This window comes from Mobula birostris, chromosome 6, assembly GCF_030028105.1.
Source record: "Mobula birostris isolate sMobBir1 chromosome 6, sMobBir1.hap1, whole genome shotgun sequence".
In the NCBI taxonomy this organism is placed as follows: Eukaryota; Metazoa; Chordata; class Chondrichthyes; order Myliobatiformes; family Myliobatidae; genus Mobula; species Mobula birostris.
Window position 1 is genome coordinate 17,730,343 of NC_092375.1, and position 27,281 is coordinate 17,757,623.

A 27,281-nucleotide genomic window follows, 5' to 3' on the forward strand; every position below is an offset into this window, starting at 1 on the left:
ATTAAATATATATTATGCACAGAAACTAAACACAAACCTAATCAAGATGGATTGTACTCAAGCATTTGAAAGAAATTTAAGGAACAAAAAAATAGAATGATACAGACAGAAAGGGCTCTTTCTGACCACGTCATCAATGCCCATGGTGATGACTATCCACATTAATCCCATTACTACTTTTTTTTTGCACTACTTAATTTAACTATTATATATACTGCTACCACAAAGTCAGCAAATTTCATGCATATGCCAGTGATATTAAACTTGATTCTGATTCGGCTCTTGTTTTTTCCCCATCCGTTCCTATCCAAGTACTTGTGTAAACTGCCTGGTACCTGCCACATCCTCTGGGAACTCATTCCCAATACCACCAACCTCTGCGTGAAAACAAAATTCTCCAGTCCTCCCCTAAGTGTTTCCCATTTTACTTTAAAAGCATGCCCTTTATTTACCTGGCCCTGGAAGAAAGATTCTGACTATCTACACCTCTGATAATCTTCTAAAAACCTCTTTTAGATCACCCCTCAGCTTCCTACATTCAAGCGAGAGTAAAAACAGCCTAACCAATCTCTCCAAATAACTACAGTCCCACCTTCTAGGTGACATCCAAGTGAATCTCCTCTGTAATCTCTCTATTGCCGCACATGGGAAACCCACGTGGTCACAGGGAGAACGTACAAACTCCTTACAGGCAGCAGTGCAATTTGAACCCGGGTCGCTGATACTGTCAAGCGCTGTGCTATCTACTATGCTACCAAACCATCCAATAATATTAGAAAATGCAGATTAAAGGGAAAAACTAGCAGAACAAATTATAAGCTAGTAGCAACACAAAAAGCAAAATGTGGGAGTAAACACTAGTTATTCAGAGTGGAACATGCCAACAGACATATTTGGCACAGGAATAGGCCAATCAGCCACTCGAGGCTGCTTTGCCACGTAAAAAGTTAATAGCTAAAGAAGGTGGGTAGTGCTTCACAAGAACCAGTGACAGAAATGGTGCTAATTGCAATTTACATTAATGACAGAGGTTATAAAATCACGAGCATAATTCATAAATCTGCAGTTACCACCTACTTGCTGCCCAGCAACCCTAGATTTCACCCTAGCCTAATCATGGGACAACTTACAATGATTAATTAACCTACCAACCAGTACTCCTTTGGCAACACTGAAAGCTAACCAAAATCTTGGGTTTATTTCTAGAGATATAGACACATTTGTGGTACTCAAAACACATTAGGTCACAATATTATTAAAAGATATTGAGGCAAAGATGATGATGCAGAGCAAATTAACCATGATGATACCCAAAAGCATGGGTATTTATCAAGAAAGGATGAACTTTTGGGAAAAGATTGGGGGGGTGGTGACCTAATAGAGATTTTAAATTATGAAATATTAATAGACAATACAAAGAAACTGTTTCCAGTTACTCCAAACACTTGAGTGGTGAGAATGTGTAACTTAGGAGTGATTGAAGTGAATAGAATATATTAGTAGGGGGAATGTGAAAAGTAAATAAAGGAAAAATGAATAAAGGATAACACTTTTAAATTTATATGATGGAAGCTGGAAGATGGCACAACTGGAGTGGAAATGCCAGCATGGACTGATAGGCCGAACGGTCTATTTCTATGGAGACACAAGAGACTGCAGATGCTGGATTCTGAAGCAACACACAGAAAGATGGAGGAAATCAGCAGCGTTTAGAGAAGGAAGGGCTTCAACCCAAAACATTGACTATTTCATTTCCCTCCATAGATGCCACCTGGCTCCAGCTTTTTGTGTGGCTAGGTCATTCATATTTTTCTTAATCTTTAATGGCCAGAATTCCTTCTGGTCATCAAAAATTAAGAAAAATATGAAATGTGAAAACGTGCAATAGTTGGGCCTAACAAATGCTTTCTACAATTTGACCAAACATCTTTTAAAGAAGCCTTGGATCCCATAAGCTTTATCAACCAGAATTCTACATGTCCTGCCACTTGCAAGGATAGATGGATATGAATACCCAGATCCCACTACTTCTGCACTCTTCAGAACTGCACAGTTTAGACTACATTATAAGATGACATGACAGGAGCAGAATTAAGCCATTTAGTCCAAAATTTCATCTTTTATTTGTGTTCCCAGTTTGCCAGCTTAGCTACATAATGTATTAAGTCCTTCATAAATTTGATTAATGTACTCAGCATACATAAACTACTTTTAAAAAACTGCCCGGCACTATCCACGACTTGAGAACTGCCCAGCACAATTGTCACTGATATGATGATATGCAAACAACACACTTCACTGTATGTTTCAATATACATGTGACAAATAAAGCTGATCTTTATCTTCACAGCCTGAAACATAATAATCTACCACTATTCTTTCTTTTTGCTGATTTCCTGCCATGGTGTTAAAGATCCTTTTAATTACTTGGGCCTTAATCAGCAGCTTGCTCTCCATATCGTACTGCCTAGGCCTGCATATCTAGACAGCTAGGGCGCAATATCCATGGTTAATTCCGACCAATGGAGGCCTTCACAATTTCTCTAACCAGACTTCTATGGACAATGTCACTGTTGTGATAGCAAACAGATTTAAATGATTCAAATATGAATTTTGGGAAAACCTTTTGGGAGAGACGAAGGAGTATTGAAGGAAAGAATGGCTGATTTTTTTTAAGAGGAGGGATTAGTTTTGGAAGGTAGGAACATTAGAAATAGAGAAGGCTATTTAGTAACTCGGTCAATTAAATAAGGTCATAAATGACTAGACCTTTTCCCCCATAAGACCATAAAGCATAGGAGCAAAATTAGGCATTTGGCCCATTGAGTCTGCTCTGCCATTTCACCATGGGTGATTCACTTTTCCTCTAAGCCCCAATATATTGCCTTCTCTCTGTATCCCTTCATGCCCTGACCAGTCAGGGATCTTTGCCACTTAATACTTTGATATCAGAAAGCAATCGACTCAGATGTGCATTCAGCATAAATTGCTGCCTGCAAATATGTTTTAAATTCATATTACCATTTGCAAGTAGTAGCAGTCTCTTATTTCACCAGAGAAAATAGTACATTTTTTAAAAAAAAACTTAAATCCAATCACTCTACCTTCTAACTTCCATGAAATAAAACCTTGATTGATTCAATTTCTGCATAACTTAACCTCTCACTCCAGATACTAAATCTGCAAAGCACCTCCTCAAAGAACAATATACCCTGCCGAGATTACAAAAACGTGCTGGACATAGCAGGTCAGAAGGCAACTTTGGAGAGAGAAGTGCATGCAGTTGCTCACCTCCTAAAAATTGCCAGAATCTACCCCAGCCAAGACCTGCTGTCAAAATATGCATGTGTTTTTGTTACCTTTAAAATACTCCTGATTAGATTTCTATCCATCAGTAAAGGGTGTTTCCTGTACCAAGTCCAAATTATTCATTAATCAGTGACCTCCACTGACTCTGAGAAAAGCAACCTGTACAGGTAGTTCTACAGTAACACTATATTGATGTTCCTAAAAGACTCTCATAATAGAAAGTTGTGTTATATCAGAACTGGCTTTAGCTGCTTTCAAAGTACACCTTCAAACAAGTTTTTCGGGGTTGCAATCACACCATCACTGATACAGCCTGCATAATACAAATGGTGCTCCATTATCCATCAGACATGTTCTAATCATTTACTGTTACGGAAACACATTAAGCAAATCACCTGCATTTGGTTTAAAAACACTCTTCCACAACCTTACCCTTTCCTACCCAAGTATCTTTTGCAATCTAAAAAAACATAGCTATATATCTAATTCCTGCCAATATTTCACACATAATTCTCTCAATATTCAGCAGTTGTGCCTTTGATGTTGAAGGCCTATATTCTAGAATCTGCTCCTTAAACATTTATAGCTTCCTCTTTCAACATTTAAGACATGCGATGGTACAAATTAAGGTGTAGGTCACTGGGCCCCTCAGACTGGTTCCTCTTTTCTCATTATGACAACTGAGCTGACTTTAACCTGAACTCCACGTTCCTGCCTTTCTTTATGTGGCTTATTAAGAATCTTCACCTATATTCAAAAGCTCTTCTTGTACCATATGTGAGTGAGACTGAGTGTTCCAAAGACTCATAACCCTCTGAGTAAAAAAAATTGCTTGTCATGTCTTTAAAGGGGCTTCATAAAGACACATTTTAAAACCTACAACATCTGCTCTAAAATTTCCTGCATTACTGTGTCAAATTTTGTCTGATAAAACATCATGCTTTACTATGTTTATGCCACTAGATAAATATTTTAAAAACAGAACTCCTATACTCCAAACCATTAAACTCAATATGTGACTTACTTGCTAAGTCTATTCAAATGGATATAGACAAGATTAGTACATGGAGTTTGTAAAAAAGGAACATTCCCAAATTCTACAGGGGAGAAAAACAGCAATCCCAGTTCTATTTTTGAAAGGAATGTAAATTGGGAAACGTTTGAGTTCAAAAGGGGATCTGGATGAATCTGCACAGCCGCTGAAAATTAAGAAAACCACACACTTTTGGCCTTAGTTGCAAGAAGGTTTGAGTACGTGGGGTGGGGGGGGGGCGGGGTGCAACTATATAGGGCCACATCTGTAACATATTGTGTGAAATTTTGGTTTCCAATAGAAAGAAAAATGTACTTGTCGTGAAGGGAGTGTAGCATAGGTTCAGCAGACTGGTTCCTGAAAGTGACTTCATGAAGACATACTTCATGAATACTTTAAGGGCCACTTAGGCTAGTAGCCGCACCTTCTAGGCTATAGGTTTCTCACTTAGGCCCTTTAGGACTGAGGGGAGAAATTAGACCGCTTTTCTACCATCTTTGCGTCTTAAAGTTACAATTGTAGCAAATCATTTCTTCATAGCCAGCTACAGTATTGCTATGAAGTAGATCAGCCATGTTGAATGGTGGTACAGGCCTATAAATCGGAAGGGCCTTGGCCTATTCCTACTTATTTTGTCTTCGCAAATGACTACCATCAAACTGCAAATAGATGTGTTCCTCCACTTTTAATACATTACAAACACATTAAAAATAATGATATTGGTTTACTGAAGAAAACAAAATGCTGGAAATACTCAGCAGGTCAGACACATCTATACAAAGAGAAACAAGAGTTAACACTGCAGGATGACTCTCTTTAGAAATAGTCACTGACCTGGCTGCTATTTCCAGAATTTTGTGCTCTTATGTCAAGTTTCTGCAAGTGCAGCTTTCTATTTTTGCATAAGTATTCTAAAGACATCACGTAAGTTCCTCGATAGAATGAGCTTTCACGAAGAGAAGTAGAAAACACCCAGAATATTAAGTCCAAAAAAACAGGTCTCATTTCCGGCAGCGCCCCAGGTTGTCTCACCAATTCTTGCCTCGCAATGCCTTCCGGACGTTGTAGTCTAGAGATCACAGAATATGCTCTTCCGCGGCCTCTCTGCTCCATTTTCCTACAAGTCCCAGAATCCACAGAAGCAACCTACGCATGCGTAGAAGTCGTTCTCCGGCCTTGGGTTGACCTCCATCAGAAGAAGAAGATGGCGGCACCGGCCAGATTAGGCCTGAAGGTGAAAGGGGGAATAGGGTTTAGTTAAATTAATGTTAACAGTTTGAGCATGTAACCTGGATTGTTAAATGTTCTGCAGCTTCTTCTATTTGGATTGAATCTCTTTGCTCTGAATAACGCTCAATTTACTCCACTAGTCACTTGAATGTCATGGTGTGTAGTTGTGTGGAAATGTGATGTTGGTTATTATGCACGAGTCGTCTTGATTTTTGTCAAATTCGGATTTTTCAGCTTTGAAACTGTAAAGGAATTCGCAACTAAATTTCTTTGACATTTAAGAATTCACTATTACTTACCTGAGTTATTTCTTGGTAGCCACTTATTTAATTGTTGTGCCTTTCTTAGTACAATGCAAGTATATTTTAACTTCTCCTAGAGTGGCTCTTCTAATGAAGCCGTTGACAGATCAAGGAAAAATTAATTAGGTTGGATCTTCCTCGCTGCAATATTGAGGAATGAGATGTGATCTGATTGAAACATATTAAGATTCTGAGGGACATTAGCTGGGTGAAATTACCTGGAACCTTGGGGCACAGTTGCAGGACGATGGGCTACCTATTTGCAGATGAGCACTGATCCTCAGGGCTTGATGAGATGTGTTCCAGGCTGTTCTGCAAGACAAGCTATGAGATTCCTTAGGATCCTGAAAAAAATGTTAAATCTTTGGCCACAGGTGAGGTCAGATAAATGGAAAACTATAAACATAGGCAGCAGGAATAAGCCAACAAATTAAAGGCCTATTTGGGGGAGGAGGGGAGAGAAAGGGACAGAATCAAATTAAGTCAAGTGGAGTTCATTGTCATGTCCACAGCTATGGTGAAATACAAGTACAATGAAACATTGCTTGCAGCAGTATTGTAGCATTAGGTACAGACAACATATAGAATAAATACATAAATTATACAAGCAACAAAAAATGAAAAAATACTTTCTTGCATTAATGCCTTGTTTCCTACAATCAGAGACAAGTTCATAGAAGTGGCAGAAGTGGTCTTTAGTGTTAACATTGCTGACGATTTTGGTTTATTATTGTTGCATGTTCCAAGATACAACAAATAGGTTGTCTTGCACATTATTCATACAGATCAGATCATTACTCTGCAGTGATGTAAAACAGGTGAAAGAATAATAATAATGCAGAGTAAAATGTAAAAACAGAGAAATTGCAGTGTAGGTAACTAATAAAGTGCAAGATCATAATGTGGTAGGTTTCGAGGTCAAGGGCCTATCTTATCACTCTGTGTACATACATCTACTGATGCTTCTGGACACATCTTCAGTGATGTTCCTGGAATCATCGGGTGTTTCAGGTCTTTCAACATCATACAACCTCCTCCAGGTGACCCAGCCAGGCTGATCAGACTCCAGCTTGTGTCCAGGTGGCTAGCTACCTATGACTCCATGTCTCCCCTCTTTTGAGCCACAGCCATCTTGAGGCCCTCTCTGCCGCATCAGTGGTACTGCGGATGGCTCTCCTCTTCCTCTCTCCCTCGGTGCCCAAAATGCTGAAGGCTCTAACTAAGGAACGGGCTACGAATCCCCTACAACCAACCTCCACTGGGAGACACCTCGCTCTCCATCCAGCCTGCTGACAGTTGCTGACCAGTCCTGCATACTTGGAGAGCTTCCTTTCAAAGGCCTCCTCCAAGCTATCTTCCCATGGGACTGTCAGCTCCAGCAGCACCAAAGATCCATTCAAGTGTCTGATAACAGTTGGGTAGAAGCTGTCCTTGAGCTTGGTGGGCTGTACTTTCAGCCTTTTGTATCTTCTGCCTGATGGGAAAGGAGAGAAGAGAAAATGAATAAGCTGGCAGAGGAAGTGGTCAAGTCGTGTGCAATTGCAATTTTTAAAAGGCATTTGGATAGGTACATAGAACGTATCAAGTGTACATGTATAGGGAAAGGGCTTGGCAGGTTACAGGCCAAGTGGGGACATCTGTGAGTAACAGGGAGGATGCTGTGATTGACACGGAGTAGTTTAAAAAAAGATTAGCATATTATGTTCACAGTGAAATGCATCATTTGTGTCAACAACCAATACAGTCCGAGGATATGCCGGGGGCAGCCCGCAAGAGTCGCCATGTTTCAGGTACCAACATAGCATAGCCACAATTTACTAACCTTTGCATCTTTAGGCCACCCTTGTGTGTTTGGAATGTAAGAGGAAACCCACATGGTCATGTGGAGAACGTACGGACAGCAATCGCTAGTGCTGCAAAGCATTATGCTAGCCACTATGCTACCGTACTGCCTGAGTTGGGGCAAAGGGACTGCTTCTGTGCTGTATTACTCTATGATTCTATAACTAGTATTAGGGTTGTGCACATTGGTTCAAGAACCTGGTGGTTGTAGGAAGTAGCTTTCCTTCAAAGTGGCATCATAGGTAGATAGGGTTGTAAAGAGAGCTTTTAGTGGATTATACTGAGAACAGGAGTTTGGGATGTTATGTTGAAGTTGTCCTTAAACTGTAACTCCCCTCTCTGTGCCCAAGACCATCCCTACAAATGGAAAAGACCACTAAGTCTGAGCCGCGACCTCACTGGAGACTGCAGCTCGACACCATCTTGACCAGAAGCATTGCCCGCTTCCTTGAGGCAGTGTCTCAGTTTTTACATTTGAAAAGGCAGGGATTAATCACAGATGGTCAGCAGAGCTTTGCTTGCTGGAGATTCTACCTAACCAGACTGAGGCATTGATAGGATAGATAGGAAACATTTCTTCGCAGCTGAGGTCTCAAATATTTCAAGGGTGTCATGCATGCGCGGAGAGGTAACAACAATGGATTAGTAGGATTAAGTATTTTTACTGGGTCGTGTAAAGCACTATACACATTAGCAACAAAGAGCACAGGAGGAATGGACCTGGCCCACCATGATGAAAACGTGCACACACAAAAACCTGCACGAAAAGAGCCTTCTGCATAAAGGAGGCCCTTTTGATTCAGCAGGTGATCAATCAGCCACATGCGCAGTTGCCACGATGCGGAGAGCAATGCCCATATAGCAGGCTCTCCATCTCCACACAGCCAATGAATCCAAAGAAATGGCAGCGATCGGTACAAATGGTACCAGTGGTGTTGCAGGAGTTATCAGTCAGGCTTGAACTCAATGTAGGACCGCCTTAGGGACTCCAGCTCCAGATTTTTCCTCAGGGTTTACTCCCAAAGCTTTCCTATTGAGTGCATGTGGCCACTAGGCAATGGAGGTTTGAGATCAAAGTTTTTCTTCTCCTAGGTAAGCCGCCAACCTTGGCTGATGAGCCCCATCTGCCCATGCCTCTTCTCCTGTCAGTAGAAACAATTTCACCGGGTTTAGTAGCAAAGTCACACATGAAGGCCAGGAGCTGGACTTGGTTGTCAGAGGCTATTTGAGACAAATACCATTGGGAGCATTTAGTAGGTAGTGGGAGATTATCCCTACTGACACCTCCTAGCTATGATATCATTAAGGATGCAGTAATTACACAGGATAAAAGCAGGTTGGTGGAATGGGCAGATGGAACTTTATTACAGAGATATAGGACATGAATGGATTTTGGTAAGAAGGGTGTAGAGAGTCAATATAGAACAAAAAATAGCACGCTAAAAGGGGTGCGAGAGGTATGTATGTACTAAACACTGAAAGTGGCATGGCAGCAGGAAAACATTTAATTCTGCTCTTTATCAATAGAGAGAGAGCATATAAAGAACAGGAAAGTTGTGCTAAATCTTAATAAAACACTGAATGAGGCCATCCAGTCTGCTCCACCAGTTCCTCATGGCTGATCCATTTTCCCTCTCAACCCCATTCTCCTGGACTTCTGTCCGTAACCTTTCACACCCTGACTAATCAAGAACTATCAGCCTCTGCTCTAAGTACACCCAATGACATGAATGCCACAGATTCACCAACCTCTGGTTAAAGAAATTCCTCCTCATCTCCGTTCTAAATGGACGGTTCTCTATCCTCTGGTCCTCGACTCCTCCACTATAGGAAACATCCTCTCCATGTCCACTCTATCAAGGCCTTTCATCATTCAGTAGATTCTCCCCTCGCCTCAAGTCTTTTAAATTCCACCGAGTACAGGCCCAGAGCAATCAAATACTCCTATATTAACCCTTTCATTCCCATAATCATTCTCGTGAACCTCCTCTGAACCGTCTCCAATGTCAGCACATCCTTGTTCAGTAAGGGGCCCAGAACTGCTCACAGTACTCCAAATGAGGCCTCACCAGGGCCTTATAAAGCCTCAGCATTACTTCCTTGTTTTCATAAAAATATAAGGGGCCTGGCAGAGGAGGGTCGTGCAAGGCTGTTTTCTTAGGTAGAGTGACCAAGCACTAGAGATCACAGATCTAAAATAAAGGAAGAGAATGAAGTGTGACTTGAGGGAGAACATGTTCCTTGTGGTTGGAACATGGAATGCTGCACCTGCAAATGTGATGGAGGTTGCTTCCTTTGTGGCCTTGAAGAAAGCATTTGATGAATATGTAGTGAAGAATATTTGGTAAAGTTAGACAGAGCCTTGTAGAAATATTCAGCCCCCACAAATATTTTCACATTTTACTGCCTCATTTCTAAATTTTAAAATATATTAAAGTTGGATCTTTTTGAGCTAATCTACAAAATATTGTGCATCATGTCAAATCAAAAGAAAAATTTCAAAACCTGTCAACAATTTACTAAAAATTAAAAGCCAAAATTGTAAGGCTAAAAATGAATTAATCACCTTTGTGCAATATTGTACTTTACCTTACCAACTTACCCAATTTGTCGATGTTGAAAATTGAAGGATCACCTTTTTTCAGTGAATTCACAAGAATAAGTACCCCTTCTCTCAGTAAGGCCCAACATTATGGTAGATTTTCAATAGACCAAACCAAAATGAAGACAAAGGGGCATTCAAGACAATTTCGGGAAATGATAATAGAGAAGCACAAGGTAAAAGACCATCTTAAAGGCACTGGACATGTCTTGTAGCTCAGTACAGTCCATCATGAAAATTGAAAAAATATGAAATCACAGCCACACTACCTAGATCAGGCCATCCCTTTAAAGTTAGTCGCCAGAGAAGAATGGCACTTGTAAGAGAGGCTACTGTGATGCCAGCAGTCACTTTGAGTTAGCTGCAGAAGTCAGTGGCTGCAACTGGGGATGAAGTTCATGGCTCCACAATCTCTTAAGGCCGTTCACAAAAAATATATTTGTGAAAGAGTAGCAAGGAAGAAGCCCTGGCTAAAAAAAAGCATATCCTTGCCTGTAAAGATTTTGCAAACTGTCACTGTAAAGATGTGGAAGAAGTTCTTGTGGTTGGATGAGACTAAAGTGAAACTTTTTGGCCATAGCACTAAGCAGTATGTGTGGCATAAATCTAATACTGCGCATCAGCCAGGTAATACCATCACTATTGTAAAGTATGGTGGAGGAAGCATCACACAGTGAGGATGCTTTTCAACAGCAGGGACTGGAAATCTGGCCAGGGTTGATGGGAAGATGAATGCTAATAAATACAGAGATATCATGGATTAAAAATCTGCTCGCCTCTGCCAGAAAGCTTAAACTGGGAAAAAGTTTGTCTTTCAGTAAGGCGACAACCCAAAGCACACTGCCAGAGCAACCACGGAGTGACTTCAAACGAAGTAAATTGATGTCCTTGAGTGGCCTACTCGTAGTCCTGACCTTATCCCGATCAACCATCTATGATAAGACCTCAGGACTGATCTCCATTGCCACTCCCCAACTAACCTGGCACTGCTTGAGTGATTTTGCAAGGAGGAATGGGCAAATCTTGCATCATCACATTGTGCAAAGCTAATAGAGACTTATCCAAAAGACTTCTGGCTGTAATAGCTGCGAGAGGTGGTTCAACTGACTACTGACCAAATGGGGAATGAATACTTTTGAACTGCTGACACTTCAGGTTTTGAATTTTAGTTTTTCATGCTTTATAATTTTCACTGTTTTTTCGGGGGGTGGGGGAGGAAGGCTCTACTGTGAAAAAAGCAGCTTGTGATTCACAAATAAAAATTCTCAGTTAAATTGATCAAAATCCCTGCATGTAATCCTCATTTATGTGAGCAAAGGGTTGGGACAGAATACCTTTACTGCAAACTGAGGGCTGGCGGTGGGAGTACGTAGAGACAGGCCATGGTAGAAAAGCAGTAAAGAAATGATGAGCTGTATGGCTGCCTCCTCTACTGTAAACATTTTATAATTTTACACTAATTTTATCATATTGTGAAAATTGAAGTATTATTATTCTGCAGGCATTTATCTTGGGCCTCAAAGAAAGCTGTCCACAAAAATCTGGTGACCTGTGTAGTGCAATGACTTTCCTTTTTCATCTTAAATTGCATTCAGGTATTGTGTCAGTGGAATTACATATGTTTGCAAGAGTGATAAATTCTCTAAATTCTGGCTAAATTCTCACAGAAACCATGAAGTAAAAGTACAGTATTAGCTAATTTTCTAAGTTTTGAATAACACTGGATTAAGATTAAAGTTTGAATATATATTTTTTAAATCTATTATATTTTGAAATATTTGTAAGAGAATTACTATATACTTAAAATGTAGATTTTGGGCAGAGAATTTTCTGACTTGTGAATATGGCAAAGTGCATCATTTAAAACTTTTATTCAGAAAGCATCATGTTTTTGGGTATAACAAGAATAGTTCAAAAATGACATCTTGTTCATGTCAGTGTTTTGATTTCAGATGATTATATTGGAGAAAGCAGCAAAACTACACTTTCTGAAACAAGCTGTCACTGACATTAGCTTTTGAATTTATGTATATAACTTTCCATGTATGGACATCAGACACTGCTGTCAGTTTAACCGAAATGATGGTGAATATTCACGGCTTTACTATCATTACAAATCACAAAAACTCAGCCATTAAATATTGACACTGTGACTTAAATCAATTAACCTGGTGCCTGGACTATTCGATTACATACAAAATTAGGTTTAAAAATAAATTATTTGATTAGTTATCCCAAATTATTATAAGTAATTTATTCTCCTATTTCTGTGCTAAGCATAATAGTTTGAATAGTATGTCTACCAGCTAATTAATTTATTCTCCTATTTCTGACTGCTAAGCATAATAGTTTGAATAGTATGTCTACCAGCTAATATTCTAATGGCTGCCTCAAAATGTAAAGTCATTCCAGGTGCAATTCTTTTGATGATACAAGATTGGACCTTCGTGTATTGAAAAGTAGCAGATCAAACAACATGTCATGAGAAGACGTAAAGTTTGTCTCTACAGTCCTGTCAATTTGACATTCTGTGCAAAAGTCTTAGGCACATGTAAAAAGATTCTGTGAAGTGAATATGCTTTCAAAACTAATGAAATGAAAAGTTCCTAAATAAACTAAATCCGATTAAAATTCGGTGTGGCCATCCTTTACCTTTAAAACTGCATCAATTCTCTTGGTACCTTTCATGCACTTTTATAAGAAAATCAGCTGGTAGCATGTTCTTTGAGAACTTGCTGCAGTTCTGCAGACTTTAACTATCTCAGTTGCTCCTGTCTCTCCAGGTAATCCCAAACAGCCTTGATGATGCTGACATCAGAGCTCTGTAGAGGCCTGTTGCAGAACTCCTTGCCGTTCTTTTCACTGAAGATGGTTCTTTATGACCACGGCCATGTGTTTGAGGTCATTGTCGTGCTGCAGAATGAAGTTGGGACCTATCATTGGCCTCCCTGATGGTATTACGTGATGGATGAGAATCTGCTTGTACTACTCAGCATTGATGTTTCCATTAATTCTGACCAAATTACCAATTCCATTTGCAGAAATGTAGCCTCAATCCTATAGGGAACCTCTCCCGTGCTTCACTGTTCACTGCAGACACCCATCCAGGTAGCGCTCTCCAACTCTTCTGCGTACAAACTGCCTCCTGTATGAGTCAAAAATTCCAAATTTTGACTCTTCAACCCAGAGCACTTGCTGTTATTGTTCAGCACCCCAGTCCTTGTGTTTTTTTCTGTATAGATGAGTCCCTTGGCTTTGTTTCCACTTTGGAAGAATGGCTTTTGGCAGCAACTTTTAAATGAAGACCTCTTCTGACAAGACTTCTCTGGACTATAGAGGGGTGTACTTGGGTTCTAGTGATTTCTGTGAGTTCAGAACTGATAGCAGTGCTGGACTTCTTCCAGTTTAGAAGGGACATCAGTTTGACGTATGTCTCATCTTCTACACTCAGTTTCCATGACCAGCCATTGTGTTTCCAGTTCTCAACCTTGCCCATTTCTTTGTACTTCTTCAGAGGAGCTTAGACAGAACATCTTGAAGCTCATGTCTGCTGTGAAATTTCTGCTTGGGAGAGAGAGACCTTACTGTTGTAGGATGACCACCTTGTGTCTTGTTGCTCTGATTACTCTTGACATGATGTAAGAATTGATGATTTGAAAGTTATATTGTCACATCTGCCACACCCTCACCTTTTAGTTTGATTGTCCTTCGCCCAGTTTGATTCCTCTACACTCATTTCTTCTTCTTCTTCTTCTTCCTCTTTTTTGTTTTCTGGCGGTTGGCAACCAGTTTTTCAGTGCATTACCGCCACCTGCTAGACTTGTGGTGTTCCGACCAAATATGTCCTGGAGTTCTCTACTTTAGACAATCTAGTTCAGCCCGCAGTTCTCTATTAGCATCACTCTGTAGTTGCAATTCCTCGTGAATGCTTAATGCACTCTTTAGATAATGCCGCAAACTGCTATCTTCCCTAATTTTGTCACGTTTTCATGTAATTGCATTACCTCAATTACATTGATTTCATCTACTTCACTTGTAAGACTAGAATCGTCTTGTTAAAGAATAGTAATTATCGCATGTTATACTTTTAAAATTGCTGTTTTTTTCAAGTCTATCTGCTTTTTCAGGTTTTCCTTTTCTTGGATCACAGCCTGCAGTTGTTTACTGAGACCTCGGAGTTCTTCTTCATTTGTTTCCATGTTTTCATTTTATAATCTGAATGTAGATAATTCATTTTGCAACAAATCCCTTTTCCTTTTGTATCCTTGTAATAATTTCCTCCATTTTCCAATCTCTTTCCAACTCACAGTTGTTCTTGTCGAAATATTTGTTGTTGGAGTTCTGTACATTTACCCTAGGCTTCAACCATAAAATCTGAGGATTTTCCTTAAGTTCTGAAACATATTTCTTAAATTCTTGACCATTTGCAATAAATATACTGCCATTAAGATTCCATCTCCCCTGCCTGTGAACTGTTGGAACCTCCACTCAGTGTGCCATAGTTGGATGCATCAGAAAGGGAGATGAGGTTGAGTACAGGGCTATGGTGGGAAACTTTGTCACATGGTGTGAGCAGAATTATCTGCAGCTTAATGTGAAAAAGACTAAAGAGCTGGTGGTGGACCTAAGGAGGGCTAAGGCACCGGTGACCCCTGTTTCCATCCAGGGCGTCAGTGTGGACATGGTGGAGGATTACAAATACCTGGGGATATGAATTGACCATAAACTGGACTGGTCAAAGAACACTGAGGCTGTCTACAAGAAGGGTCAGAGCCGTCTCTATTTCCTGAGGAGACTGAGGTCCTTTAACATCTGTCGGACGATGCTGAGGATGTTCTATGAGTCTGTGGTGGTCAGTGCTATCATATTTGCTGTTGTGTGCTGGGGCAGCAGGCTGAGGGTAGCAGACACCAACAGAATCAACAAACTCATTCGTAAGACCAGTGATGTTGTGGGGATGGAACTGGACTCTCTGACGGTGGTGTCTGAAAAGAGGATGCTGTCCAAGTTGCATGCCATCTTGGACAATGTCTCCCATCCACTACATAATGTACTGGTTGGGCACAGGAGTACATTCAGCCAGAGACTCATTCCACTGAGATGCAACACTGAGCGTCATAGGAAGTCATTCCTGCCTGTGGCCATCAAACTTTAAAACTCCCCCCTTGGAGGGTCAGACACCCTGAGCCAATAGGCTGGTCCTGGACTTATTTCCATCTGGCATAATTTACATATTATTTAATTATTTATGGTTTTATTTTGCTATATTTATACTCTATTCTTGGTGCAACTGTAACGAAACCCAATTTCCCTCGGGACCAATAAAGTATGTATATCTATCTATCTATCTATCTATCTATCTTTGACTTCTTCCCACCTAATCCCTTTAATACCAAGATACTTTTCTGCAGACTTGACTATAATTTTAATTTTCTCAGTTCTTTTGCTTGTTTGCGCTGAACAATTAATTGCATCCACCATAAAAAGTACGAAATCCTTTCTCCTCGTTAATAGTATATCCTTATTTTTGATATTACAGCCTTCACAATTCACCAGTTTATTATTCCCTGTATTTGTTTGCTTGACAGTCTTTTTTCCAGCAAATTCTTTTACTGCCTCTGCATAACTGATTCCTTGAGTTACTTTTATATATTGTATCTCAGCCGCCTTCTTGCTATAAATGCACCCTCGATAAGCTGCGTTGTGTTCCTCGCCACAATTGTAGCATTTCAGCCTGGCTCCCACTTCACATTTCCCATATTCATGTTCTCCAGCGCATCTCCCACATCTTTGTTTCCTCTGCAGACCACCGCAATGTGCCCGAATTTCTGGCATTTATAGCATCTTAAAGGCGGTGGTATATATATTCTAACCGCATAACACATATACCCTAAGTAAACGTTAGTCGGCAATCTCTCTTCATCAAAGTTAATCATTACCAATAAACTATCACACTTTTTCCCATTTCTTTTAACTTTCAAACAATTGGCCTCAATAATTTTTGCTCCTTTTATGTTCTGTTTAATCTAATCCATAGTAACTTTTGTTGATATCCCTGAAGTAACTCCTCTAGTCCACTTTCTATTGTTGGGTATTGAGCATTGTACTTCTTTGCCGTCTATTTTACTTAATCTTATCACTTTGCCTTGCTGAGCACTATCCCAACAAATCACTGATAGTGATCCATTTGTAAAATCTTTGCTCTTTTAATCTCGCCTATAATTTTGTTGAGCATCTTCGTCAAACGAATCAGGCTCCAATCACCAAGAGATGCCCCGTCTTTGCTTAGTTTTATAATTGCTTTAATCTCATCTTTCTATTGTTTTGCTGTCCTGTTTTGATCATCGGCTGACTCCTCAGAGTTTGATATCCCGTACAACTGCTTTCTTTTCTTCCTCTTTCCATTCCGTTCCTCTTTCCCGCCGACCTTCATCTCTAGTTCACTTCCACTCTTACCAAAAACCTCCTTCAACAGCTTGGCTCTTTCCTTGATGTTCTCTCTTTCCGCCATTTTCCAGTCAGCCGTCTCGACCTACTGCTTCCAACACACACTCAAATCTCCTCGCCCAAAAAACAGCAGTCCTACACCCATTTCTGTTTCAGTTGATCAGTTTAGTTGATGCAACTCATTACGTCATTGATCATTAAAACCTGTTTGTTACCTTTGTTTAATCATGCAAAGTAATCTTATCTACAAAGTAATCAAGTTTTTGTTTGAAAAGTGGTCTATTACTTAATGTTACTTTCTAAAACGGAATACAAAAAATTCTCCGTAACATTTAATTTTCTGGAAAACAAATGTTTGGAAAACTAAAATGTGCTCTTTTCTACTGACACACTGATGTAGAAGACGTAAACGTAAAATAAACGTAAAACAAAATTTATATAAAAATATCTAGGGTGCCTAAGACTTGCACAGTACTGTAATCTTTAGTAATTATCTAAAAGACTTGCAAAGTACCAGCTGATCATTTTTTATAGGGTTTGTTGTGTGCTTAGATTAGTTTAAGTATGATGTACTGTGGAGTGCCTATAAATATTCTCTTTGGAATTTCCAAGATTGTAAGCAAACATGAGAGGTAATGATTTGGAGGTAATCCCTGCTGTTTCACTGAAGGTTCACTGCTTAACTGCCTTCTTCAGCACTCCCAAAAATCTGTAAATAGATAATGCATGGATCATTCTCTTGTGGGTCTTCTACATAAATTGATAATTGTTGAAACGGGTTAAGGATAAAGGATCTGTTCTCTAATTGCCTACCATGTTGTAGAGGTTGAGTAATCTCAGCTTTTCACCTACACTGTCCAAAGATGTACAGGTTAGGGTTGATAAGTTGTAGGCATGCTATGTTGGCACCGGAAGCTTGGCAACACTTGTGGACCGCACCAACACAATCCTCGGGCACAAGATGATGCATTTCACCACGTTGTACATAAAGCTGATCTTTAGATCGCTCACCGTATGTATTGAATGAAAGGATTTGGTGGGTAATAATGAGCTACTTTTGAACAGCCTAATTAATTCATCATTTACAAAGTATTTTGACGCCACACTCCATTGTACTGAGATGAAATGGCATTGACACAGTGGAGTGATAAAGTTCTATAGCATAGAAACAGGCCCTTTGCCACCCATCCTGCCTAGATATGTTAATCCCACTTGCCTGCATTAGTTCCATGAGTTGCTCATTCAATCAAGTATTTGTCAAGATGCCTCTGAAGTGTTATTTTTGCTGCCTCTACCACCACCTCTGAAAACTCATTCCAATTACCAACCACTATGTGTGGAAAAAAATACTAGTTGGATCCCCTTTAAACCTTCTCCCTCTCTAAGACTGTACACTGTAGTTTTGGACACCACTAATTTGGGAAAGGGGCACCAGCTATCTGCCTCTCTTAATGCATATATACCTCTATTATGTCACCTCTCAGCCTTCTTTGCTCCAGGGAAAACAGACTCAAGTGATCCAATACCTTCTTATAACTCAAGCTCTCTAATCCAACCAATGTCCTCGTGACTTTTTGGCACTCTCCCCAGTTTGACCATAAGTGATTTATCCTCATCTTTGATCTGCCTCGGTATTTCACATTACATGCCGTTTTTTTTTCAGTCGTCGATATGCATCTACACAATACAAATCAGTAAGTATAAACTAAAACTGATATATATTTCTCTTAATGTTTTTTAGGTTTGTTACCTCAGCACCTCGGTGGCCAACCCAGCAAGCAAGCTGGTTATGGTATGAAAACTTTTAAACTTTGGTCAAGTCACTATAAATGCTTCTTTGTAAGGGCTGAATTAAACAGTTCCATTACTGTCATAATATTGTCTTCCTTCCATAAATTGAAGTACAGATTGCTTTCAAATATTTCTCTTTTAGAGAACTGGTATATTTCAATCTTATTCTAACCACATATGAGATTTCCCACCCATTGATCTAAATACAGGAAACACTTGTTTTTGTAGACTGCTTTTGAAGCTAATGATGCAGCCTTCATCTTCTGTGAAAATGCCATGGTTGGTTCCTGCTATGATTCCAATCTCACCATTATGTGACTTCTGACGACAGTAATACAATTAACTCTTAATTGCCTGTTGCAGTGGCCTTACAAGATGCTTATTGCAGAGGCAGTTAATGATGAACAGGCCAGATGAATGAATAAATAGTAAAGAATACCTTACCTAAAATCACACTAGCCAACATTTATTTGTGTATATAATATAAGAGTTCAGCTCTTAATTCTTTGCTCTGGCTATGATGGACTGAATGGCCTAATTCTGCTTCTTATGTCTTATGGTCTTTACTATGAGTTTGGGTTGAGACTTCTTTTCTGACATGTTGATCCATGGCCCCCTCCTGTGTCAAGATGAGGCCACCCTCAGGATGGAGGAATTTAACACCTTATATTAAGAAGATAAGAAATAGGAGCAGGAGTAGGTCATCTGTCCCATTGAGCCTGCTCTGCCATTCAATAAGATCATGGCTGATCTGGCCATGGACTCATCTCCACCAACCTGCCATTTCCTCATAGCCCTTAATTCCCCTACTATGTAAAAATCTATCCAACCTTGTCTTAAATATATTTACTGAGGTAACCTCTACTGCTTTATTGGGCAGAAAATTCCATAGATTCACCACCCTCTGGGAAAAGCAGTTCCATAAGATCTCTCGTTCTTCTGAATTCCAGGCGACTCAATCTCTCCTCATAGTCTAACCCCCATCATCTCTCGAAACAACCTGGTGAACCTCCTCTGCACCGCCTCCAAAGCTACTATATCCTTCCGCAAGTAAGGAAACCCGTACTGCCCGCAGTACTCCAGATGTGGCCTCACCAGTACCCTGTACAGTTGCAGCATGACCTCTCTGCTCTTAAATTCAATCCCTCTGGCAATGAATGCCAACATCCCATTTGCCTTCTTGATAGCCTGTTCCACCTGCAAAGCAACTTTTTGTGATTCTTGCACAAGCACTCCCAGGTCCTTCTGCACAGCAGCATGCTGCAGTATTTTACCATTTAGGTAATAATCTGCTCTTTCATTTTTCCTTCCAAAGTGGATTACCTCGCATTTACCAACATTGTATTCCATCTGCCAAACCCTTGCCTGCTCACTTAACCTATCTATATCTCTCTGCAGACTCTCAGTATCTTCTGCGTAATTCGTTTTTCCACTCAGTTTAGTACCATCAGCAAACTTAGATACACTACACTCGGTCCTCTCTTCCAGATTGTTAATGTATATCGTGAACAGTCGAATTCTCTTTCCAGTGAACAAATTTACCCCACTTCCCCTTCCTGTATTCCCAGTCTAACCTATCTCTTCTTCTCACCTGCCTATTACTTCCCCCGGGTCCCCTCCTACTTTCTCCTACTGTCCACTCTCCTCTCCTATCAGATTCTTTCTTCTCTAGCCCTTGACCTTTCCCACCCACCTGGCTTCATCTATCACCTTCCAGCCAGCCTCTTTCACCTTCCTCCCAGCTTTTTATTCTGACATCTTCTCCCTTTCCAGTCCTGGAGAAGGGTCTCTGCCTGAAACACCAACTGTTTACTCTTTTCCGTAGATGTTGCCAGACCTACTAAGTTCCTCCAGCATTTTCGTGTGTGTTGCTTTGGATTTCTACCATCTGCAGACTTCCTCATGTTTGCAATTAATAGTTATTGTTTTTGCACCCAGCCGCCTATTCAAGTCTACGGAGTTGAAGGCAGATATGCCACAGCTTTGTACTCAGCTGCCAGCAAACAGAAGAAACTGGACCAAGTAGAGCAGGAACTACAGAAGATTAATGTAAGTGGATATTCTCCATAGCATTTGTATTCAGTGTAAGAAAAATGTACTTAAAGTTGGAGGCTTGAATATAATTTTTAAAATTCAAGATGATTAAAGAAAAACAGTTTTGTAGCACTCACATCAACAGTGATGAAATGCTTTGAGAGGTTGGTCATGACTAGACTGAACTCTTGCCTCAGCGAGGACCTGGACCCATTGCAATTTGCCTATCGCCACAATAGGTCAACGGCAGACGCAATCTCAATAGCTCTCCACATGGCCTTAGATCACCCAGACAACACAAACACCTACGTCAGGATGCTGTTCATCAACTATAGCTCAGCATTTAATACCATCATTCCCACAATCCTGACTGAGAAGTTGCAGAACCTGGGCCTCTGTACCTCCCTCTGCAATTGGATCCTCGACTTCTTAACCAGAAGACCACAGTCTGTGCAGATTGGTGATAACATATTCTCCTCGCTGACAATCGACATTGGCACACCTCAGGGGTGTGTGCTTAGCCCACTGCTCTACCCTCCGCATACACAAGACTGTGAGGCTAGGCATAGCTCAAATACCATTTATAAATTTGCTGAACCGTTGTTGGTAGAATCTCAGGTGGTGACGAGGGGGTGTACAGGAGTGAGATATGCCAACTAGTGGAATGGTGCCTCAGCAACAACCTGGCACCCAACGTCAGTAAGACGAAAGAGCTGATTGTAGGCTTCAGGAAGGGTAAGGTGAAGGAACACATACCAATCCTCATAGAGGGATCAGAAATAGAAAGAGTGAGCAGCTTCACGTTACTCGGTGTCAAGATCTCTGAGATCTAACCTGGTCCCAACATATCAATGTAGTTATAAAGAAGGCAAGACAGCAGCTATACTTTATAAGGAGTTTGAAGAGATTTGGTATGTCAACAAATACACTCAAAAACTTCTATAGTTGTACCATGGAGAGCATTCTGACTGGCTGCATCACTGTCTGGTATGGAGGGGCTACTGCACAGGAACTGCAGAAGGTTGTAAATCTAGTCAGCTCCATCGTGGGTACTAGCCAGGACATCTTTAGGGAGCGATGTCTCAGAAAGGCAGCATCCATTGTTAAGGACCTCCAGCACCCAGGGCATGCCCTTTTCTCACTGTTACCATCAGGTAGGAGGTACAGAAGCCTGAAGGCACACACTCAGCGATTCAGGAGCAGCTTCTTCCCCTCTGACGTCTGATTCCTAAATGGACATTGAAGCTTTGGACACTACCTCACATTTTCTAATATACAGTATTTCTGTTTTTGCATATTTTTTAAAATCTGTTCAATATACAAAATTGATTTATTTGTTATTTATTATTATGTTTTATATATTTTCTCTCTCTGCTAGATTATGTATTGCATTGAACTGCTGCTGCTAAGTTAACAAATTTCACGTCACATGCCAGTGATAATAAACCCGATTCTGATTCTTAATGATATGAAAAATAGATATCGAAACATTATCCAGATGCTTCTCTCACTCGTTCTTACTGCGTTTAAACAAACTATCGCTGCTGCTTTCGGTCCTGTGCAGAAGCCTCCCCACCCACCCTCCCCCCCAATACCAGACAGTGATGTGGCCTGTCAGAATGCTCTCCACGGTACGTCTGTAGACATTTTTGTTGACATACCAAATCTCTTCAAGCTCTCAATGAAGTGTAGTCGCTGTCTTGCTTTCTTTATAACTATCGATATGTTGGGACCAGGTTAGGTTTAGGTCCTCAGAGATCTTGGCACCCAGGAGCTTGAAACTGCTCACTCTCTCCACTTCTGATCCCTCTATGAGGACTGGTATGTGTTCCTTCGTCTTACCCTTCCTGAAGTCCACATTCAGGTCTTTTGTCTTATTGACATTGAGTGCAAGGTAGTTGCTGCGACACCACGCCACTAGTTGGTGTATCTCGCTCCTGTACATCCTCTCGTCTCCATCTGGGATTCTACCAACTGTGGCTAACAAGAGAAGTCAAAGCCAACATAAAAGTAACATAAGAAGGCATATAATAGAGCAGGGGGATATCTACGGAAAATAGCGCCTATGGCAAGCACTGAAATTGTGCCCTGTCCAAACATCTGACACCCATCTTATAGATAACTTTACCATAATATCAGCTCAAACATACACGTCAAGCTCGTTAATCTTTTAATTAACAAATTATGGCACTACATGAAAATTATAACTGCGCCTTCTTTGCTTTCACTGATGCAACTTGATCTATGATGTGATCAAAGTCAGTTTATTCAGTTTCTTCTCTTTCTACACTCAGCAGAGCAAGATCACAGAGTCTGCCTTGACCCATGGAGGCTCTCAAATACGAAAGTATTAGTTTTAACTTGCTGAATGATCTCTCACAGCTGGCGATGGAAACTGCGATAGTTAGCATTATCTGAACAACAATGCGAAAATCGGGGAAGATGCTCTCATCTCCATACTGAACAATAAATTCAAGAAGCTCTTCAGGTCTTGATATTTTCATGTTGACCCGCCTTGATAGCAACATTCTGCAATTCAAAATTTCTTCATATAGCTGCTGTCCATCAACATCAGAGCTGTACAATTCGCCCAAATTTTCGCACTTCTTTAGGTGGCTACTGTGGGTGCCGTAACACAGTCCCTCGACATCGAGAAAGAACCCAAACTTGGCATCAGTGTCATGCAAACGAGCGAATCTTTCGTCCATTTCTTTGTGAAGACAGTCGAGTGTTCCCTTCGTGGCTCTTTCCATTTCCTCCTTAGCTGTTAACCCAGCATCTTTCGAGTTCTCATCCGCCATTTGTTTCTTTCGTCTCTGACATCTTTCAACTTCAATATTCCATTCTTGACAGAGTCCGACTCCTTCTTCCAGTGACTCACTGACCAACACTTCTCGTTCATCATAAAAATGATCTCGATCGAAGGCTTTCAAATCCTGGGCAGCATCGTGGAAGTTCATGCTAGGATCCCGCAGCCTCTTTTGAATACGGTCAGTGTGAATGAGTACTTTGTTCCAAAATCCTAGCAAAATCAGAAAATCATAACTCAACAAGTTTCTCTGGTCTTGTTTTCATTGTCTATCATGTCCTGGAGAACTTGAAGTATCTCCTCAAGGTACTTGTTGAGGGGCTTCACTGCTTCTGTCCTTGCACTCCACCTGGTTTCGGACTCCGACTTAACAACCACAGGCACGGCGTTTTTGAGCTTTTCCCAGCGCTGTGCTGAATGAGAGCAAAACATGTAGAGAGCTTCGATGGTTCCAAAAAACGTGACCATCATTGTATCCTGCTTGGCTGCATGTACACCCACCAAGTTGAGTGAGTGATTATCGCAATTCACAAACACAGTGGTTATTTTTCTCGCTTATTCTTTGATGAACACCACTTCTGTATCCAGCCATCACAGCAGAGTTGTCATAGCACTGTGACCAACAACTTTGTAACTCTATTTTGTCCTTCTCTAGCTGTTTCAAGATGTCTTCAACCAAGCTCTCGCCATCCTTCTGGCTTATCTGGATAAAACCAAGGAAGGACTCTCAAAATCAATTTCCACATACCTCACTACTTCTGACATCTGCTCACGGTGTGCCTGATCAGGAGTCGAGTCGAACATGAGACCATAGTACTTGGTTTTACGAATGCTCCTCAGTAAACTCTGGTGAACAGTGGATGCCATCATGTGGATGAATTCATTCTGGACACCCGGTGAAAGATAAGATGTGGATCCAGGATGACTTTCCAAATGAGTGAAGTGTTCTTTTATGACAGGGTCAAAAATGGCCAGTAGTTTCAGTAAGCCAAGGAAATTTTCCACATTGGAGTCATCGTCTAGCTGAAGTGACTTCCTGTGTCCTCACAAAGCCAGGTTCTGAGTCGCAAGGAATTTTATGCAGTGAAGGATTCTTGTCAAGATATCACACCACTTCTCTTTTCCTTCTCTATCTGTGACTGAAATACCGCGTCAATAACTCCTCTGTTTCCAGCTAAATTTCGTTCCATTTCTTTCCACTGTGTGAAGCATTCCTGATGATTCTTGGCATTTTTATGAACACTAATCCTTTCAGGTGGTTTCCACTGGTTGAATCCACTTTCCTGCTCCAATGAGGATTGATGGTCTGACCAGGAATACAGAAGACAACAGATACAAAATGCAGAAAGGGAATGGGCCAGCCATGAGCGAGTCACTTCCTCACCATGACCATTTCCCAATTTCCTCTTGAACCAAGTTTTGTTCATTGAGCGGTTATTTGTTGGTAGGAAAGGCCCCTCACTGTTCTGGAAATACTTCGAACCCAGCTTTATTATTTCTGTGCTCAACACGTCAGGCAGAATTGCTTTTCCATTACAGGTTTCCCCCACCATCCGAAGGTAGAGTGTTCCTGTGAAATGGTTCGTAAACCGAAATGTCATAAAGCGAAGAAGCAATTACCATTTATTTATATGGGAAAACTTTGTGAGCGTTCGCAGACCCAAAAATAACCTACCAAATCATGCCAAATAACACATAAAACCTAAAATAACAGTAACATATAGTAAAAGCAGGAATGATATGATAACTACACAGCCTATATAAAGTAGAAATACTTCTCTACAACCATTGCCTGCACAGATCTCTGTAGCAAAAATCTCACGCAAGCGCTGTTAGCATAAGCGCGCTCTCCAATAACCTTTAAACTATGAAGCTGCCAATCTACCAAATAACACGTAAAAATACACAGCCTATATAAAGTAGAAATAATGTATGTACAGTGTAGTATCACTTACTGGAATTGGGAAAACAGCACCGAGCACACTGATGATGGTGTGTTAGACTGAGTCGTCGCAGGCTGGGTGGTGCAGTGGCCCCCACCCTCCGGGCCGCCGACCCGATACATTGCCACGAAGGACACAGTGGTAGCCGGGAGGCACACAGCACATTGTTAAGAAAAAAGCCAAAATAAATATGCTAATTAATTAGGTGCTGCCCGGCACGTAAATGTCAGCGCAGATCAGAGGCGATGCAATCGGCAATCGACTTTTTTCTTAAAGATGTGCTGTGTGCCTCCCGGCTACTGCTGCGTTCTTCGCGAATTGATACAGTATCTGTCCAGGGCCCGGGTGTTGAGGTGGTGGGACACGGGGGGGTGTCACCTCATCGTCGATCAGGGCAGGCAGCTCATCTTCTCTTATGACTGCCCGCCTCGATGTCGAAGGTCGAGGTTCGTCGTCTGCTGTGGCTGATGTGGAAGGCTTGCTTGACTGCTGAGCCTCAAGCATTTTTCTATCATACAGTTGTTTGTAAGCACTCAAACCATCCTGCAAATATGCCCTAAACCTACGTAGCCTTTTCAAAATTAAAGTCGTACTTTATCATTGCAGCGAAAATCTCAACGCAGTTACTTCACTTTCTGCATTGGATTTCGATTGTTAACCTTTCCTCTTCCAATTGCATCAGCTCTTCATCTATCAGTTCTTGGTCATGGGATGCCAAAACCTCTTCAACATCACCTTCGTCAACTTCCACAAGCCAAACTCACTTTGTCCTTGCTTCATTCACCTCGATCGAAAGGCTTAATTATGTCTAGTTTTACGCTAAGTGTAACACCCTTACTCTTTCAGGTTTTTCCGACACCTTAGAACTCATCTTGCTAATGGCTGCTCAATGCAACGTATTTAAGCAATGCCGTTCCAAATCCGGGGCAGAGCGGCTACTCGGGGCGCACGCTGCCTTGCTTCGTAACAGTGAAAACACTTTCTGAAAGCAGAAACAGGGTACTAATGTAGGTCTTTCATAACAGTGAGGTTTCGTGAAGCGAGCGTTCGAAAAGTGGGGGATAGCTGTATCCTTGTCGAACTTCAGAAGTCCAGTGTCATGCTGTTCAATCACCTCTGGTATGACAGTTCGAGGCTCTTTGACACCATCCAGTTCACTAGGTTCAGTGTTGTCAGGTTCAATCTCATTAGGTAAAATCTCGTCAATAAACTCAACATCACCACCATCATCTTCCCCTCCTGTCACGTTCTCTGTGGCAGTCTCAGTCTTTTTTTTTAATATAATTTTTTATTAAATTTTCAAAATGAATACGTAGAAGATAACATCTACCCTCCCCCTCTCTCCCCCCCCCCCCCCCCCCGGATGTAGTCCTACCTAAAAAGAAAAGAAAAGAAAAAGAAGAACCGCCTGGGTATTGGAAGGTTTCCACATGCTCCATGGGATTCAAAATAAATTTAGTGTACTTATTCGTTAGTTTCCCGAAGGGACCAAGACCTTTATCTGGGCAATTAAATATGCCATCCTATCTTTTGTAAATAAGGGCACCAGATATTCAAAAATGTTTTATATTTATCTCTTAAATTATAAGTAATTTTTTCGAGTGGAATAGAACTAGCCATTTCATTGTTCCAACGATTCATGCTTAAATACGAATCAGATTTCCAAGTAACAGCTATAGTCTTCTTAGCTACTGCCAATGCAATTTTTATAAATACTTTCTAATACTTATTCAATTTAAGTTTTGGCTGTATCCCTTCAATATCACCTAGTAGAAATAATACAGGGTTGTTTTTGAATTAGATGAAGCTGCAACAACACTACCCACCCAATCTCTCTTTAATTTCTGATATTCTGTTTCTGTTAAATGCGTTTCCTGTAAAAAGGCTAAATCTATCTTCATTTTCTTAATATGTGTTAAGATTGTTTTTCTTTTCACTG

At 40.8% G+C, this 27,281-nt stretch overlaps 2 protein-coding genes across 2 annotated transcripts in view; one reads left to right on the forward strand and one right to left on the reverse strand.

Annotated features, from left to right (window-relative positions):
- The window catches only part of mrps6 (mitochondrial ribosomal protein S6), a 109,454-nt gene extending 104,173 nt beyond the window's left edge, over positions 1-5,281 (reverse strand). The window contains exon 1 of the mRNA XM_072259889.1: positions 5,177-5,281. Coding sequence (XP_072115990.1) covers positions 5,177-5,263 — 87 coding nt within the window. The 5' untranslated portion in view covers positions 5,264-5,281. The remainder of the gene's footprint in view (positions 1-5,176) is intronic.
- A 196-nt stretch (positions 5,282-5,477) lies between these two features.
- atp5po (ATP synthase peripheral stalk subunit OSCP) overlaps positions 5,478-27,281 on the forward strand; it is a 34,183-nt gene continuing 12,379 nt past the window's right edge. The window contains exons 1-3 of the mRNA XM_072259888.1: positions 5,478-5,576; positions 18,507-18,557; positions 20,495-20,605. Of these exons, the coding sequence (XP_072115989.1) occupies positions 5,547-5,576; positions 18,507-18,557; positions 20,495-20,605 (192 nt within the window). The 5' untranslated portion in view covers positions 5,478-5,546. The remainder of the gene's footprint in view (positions 5,577-18,506; positions 18,558-20,494; positions 20,606-27,281) is intronic.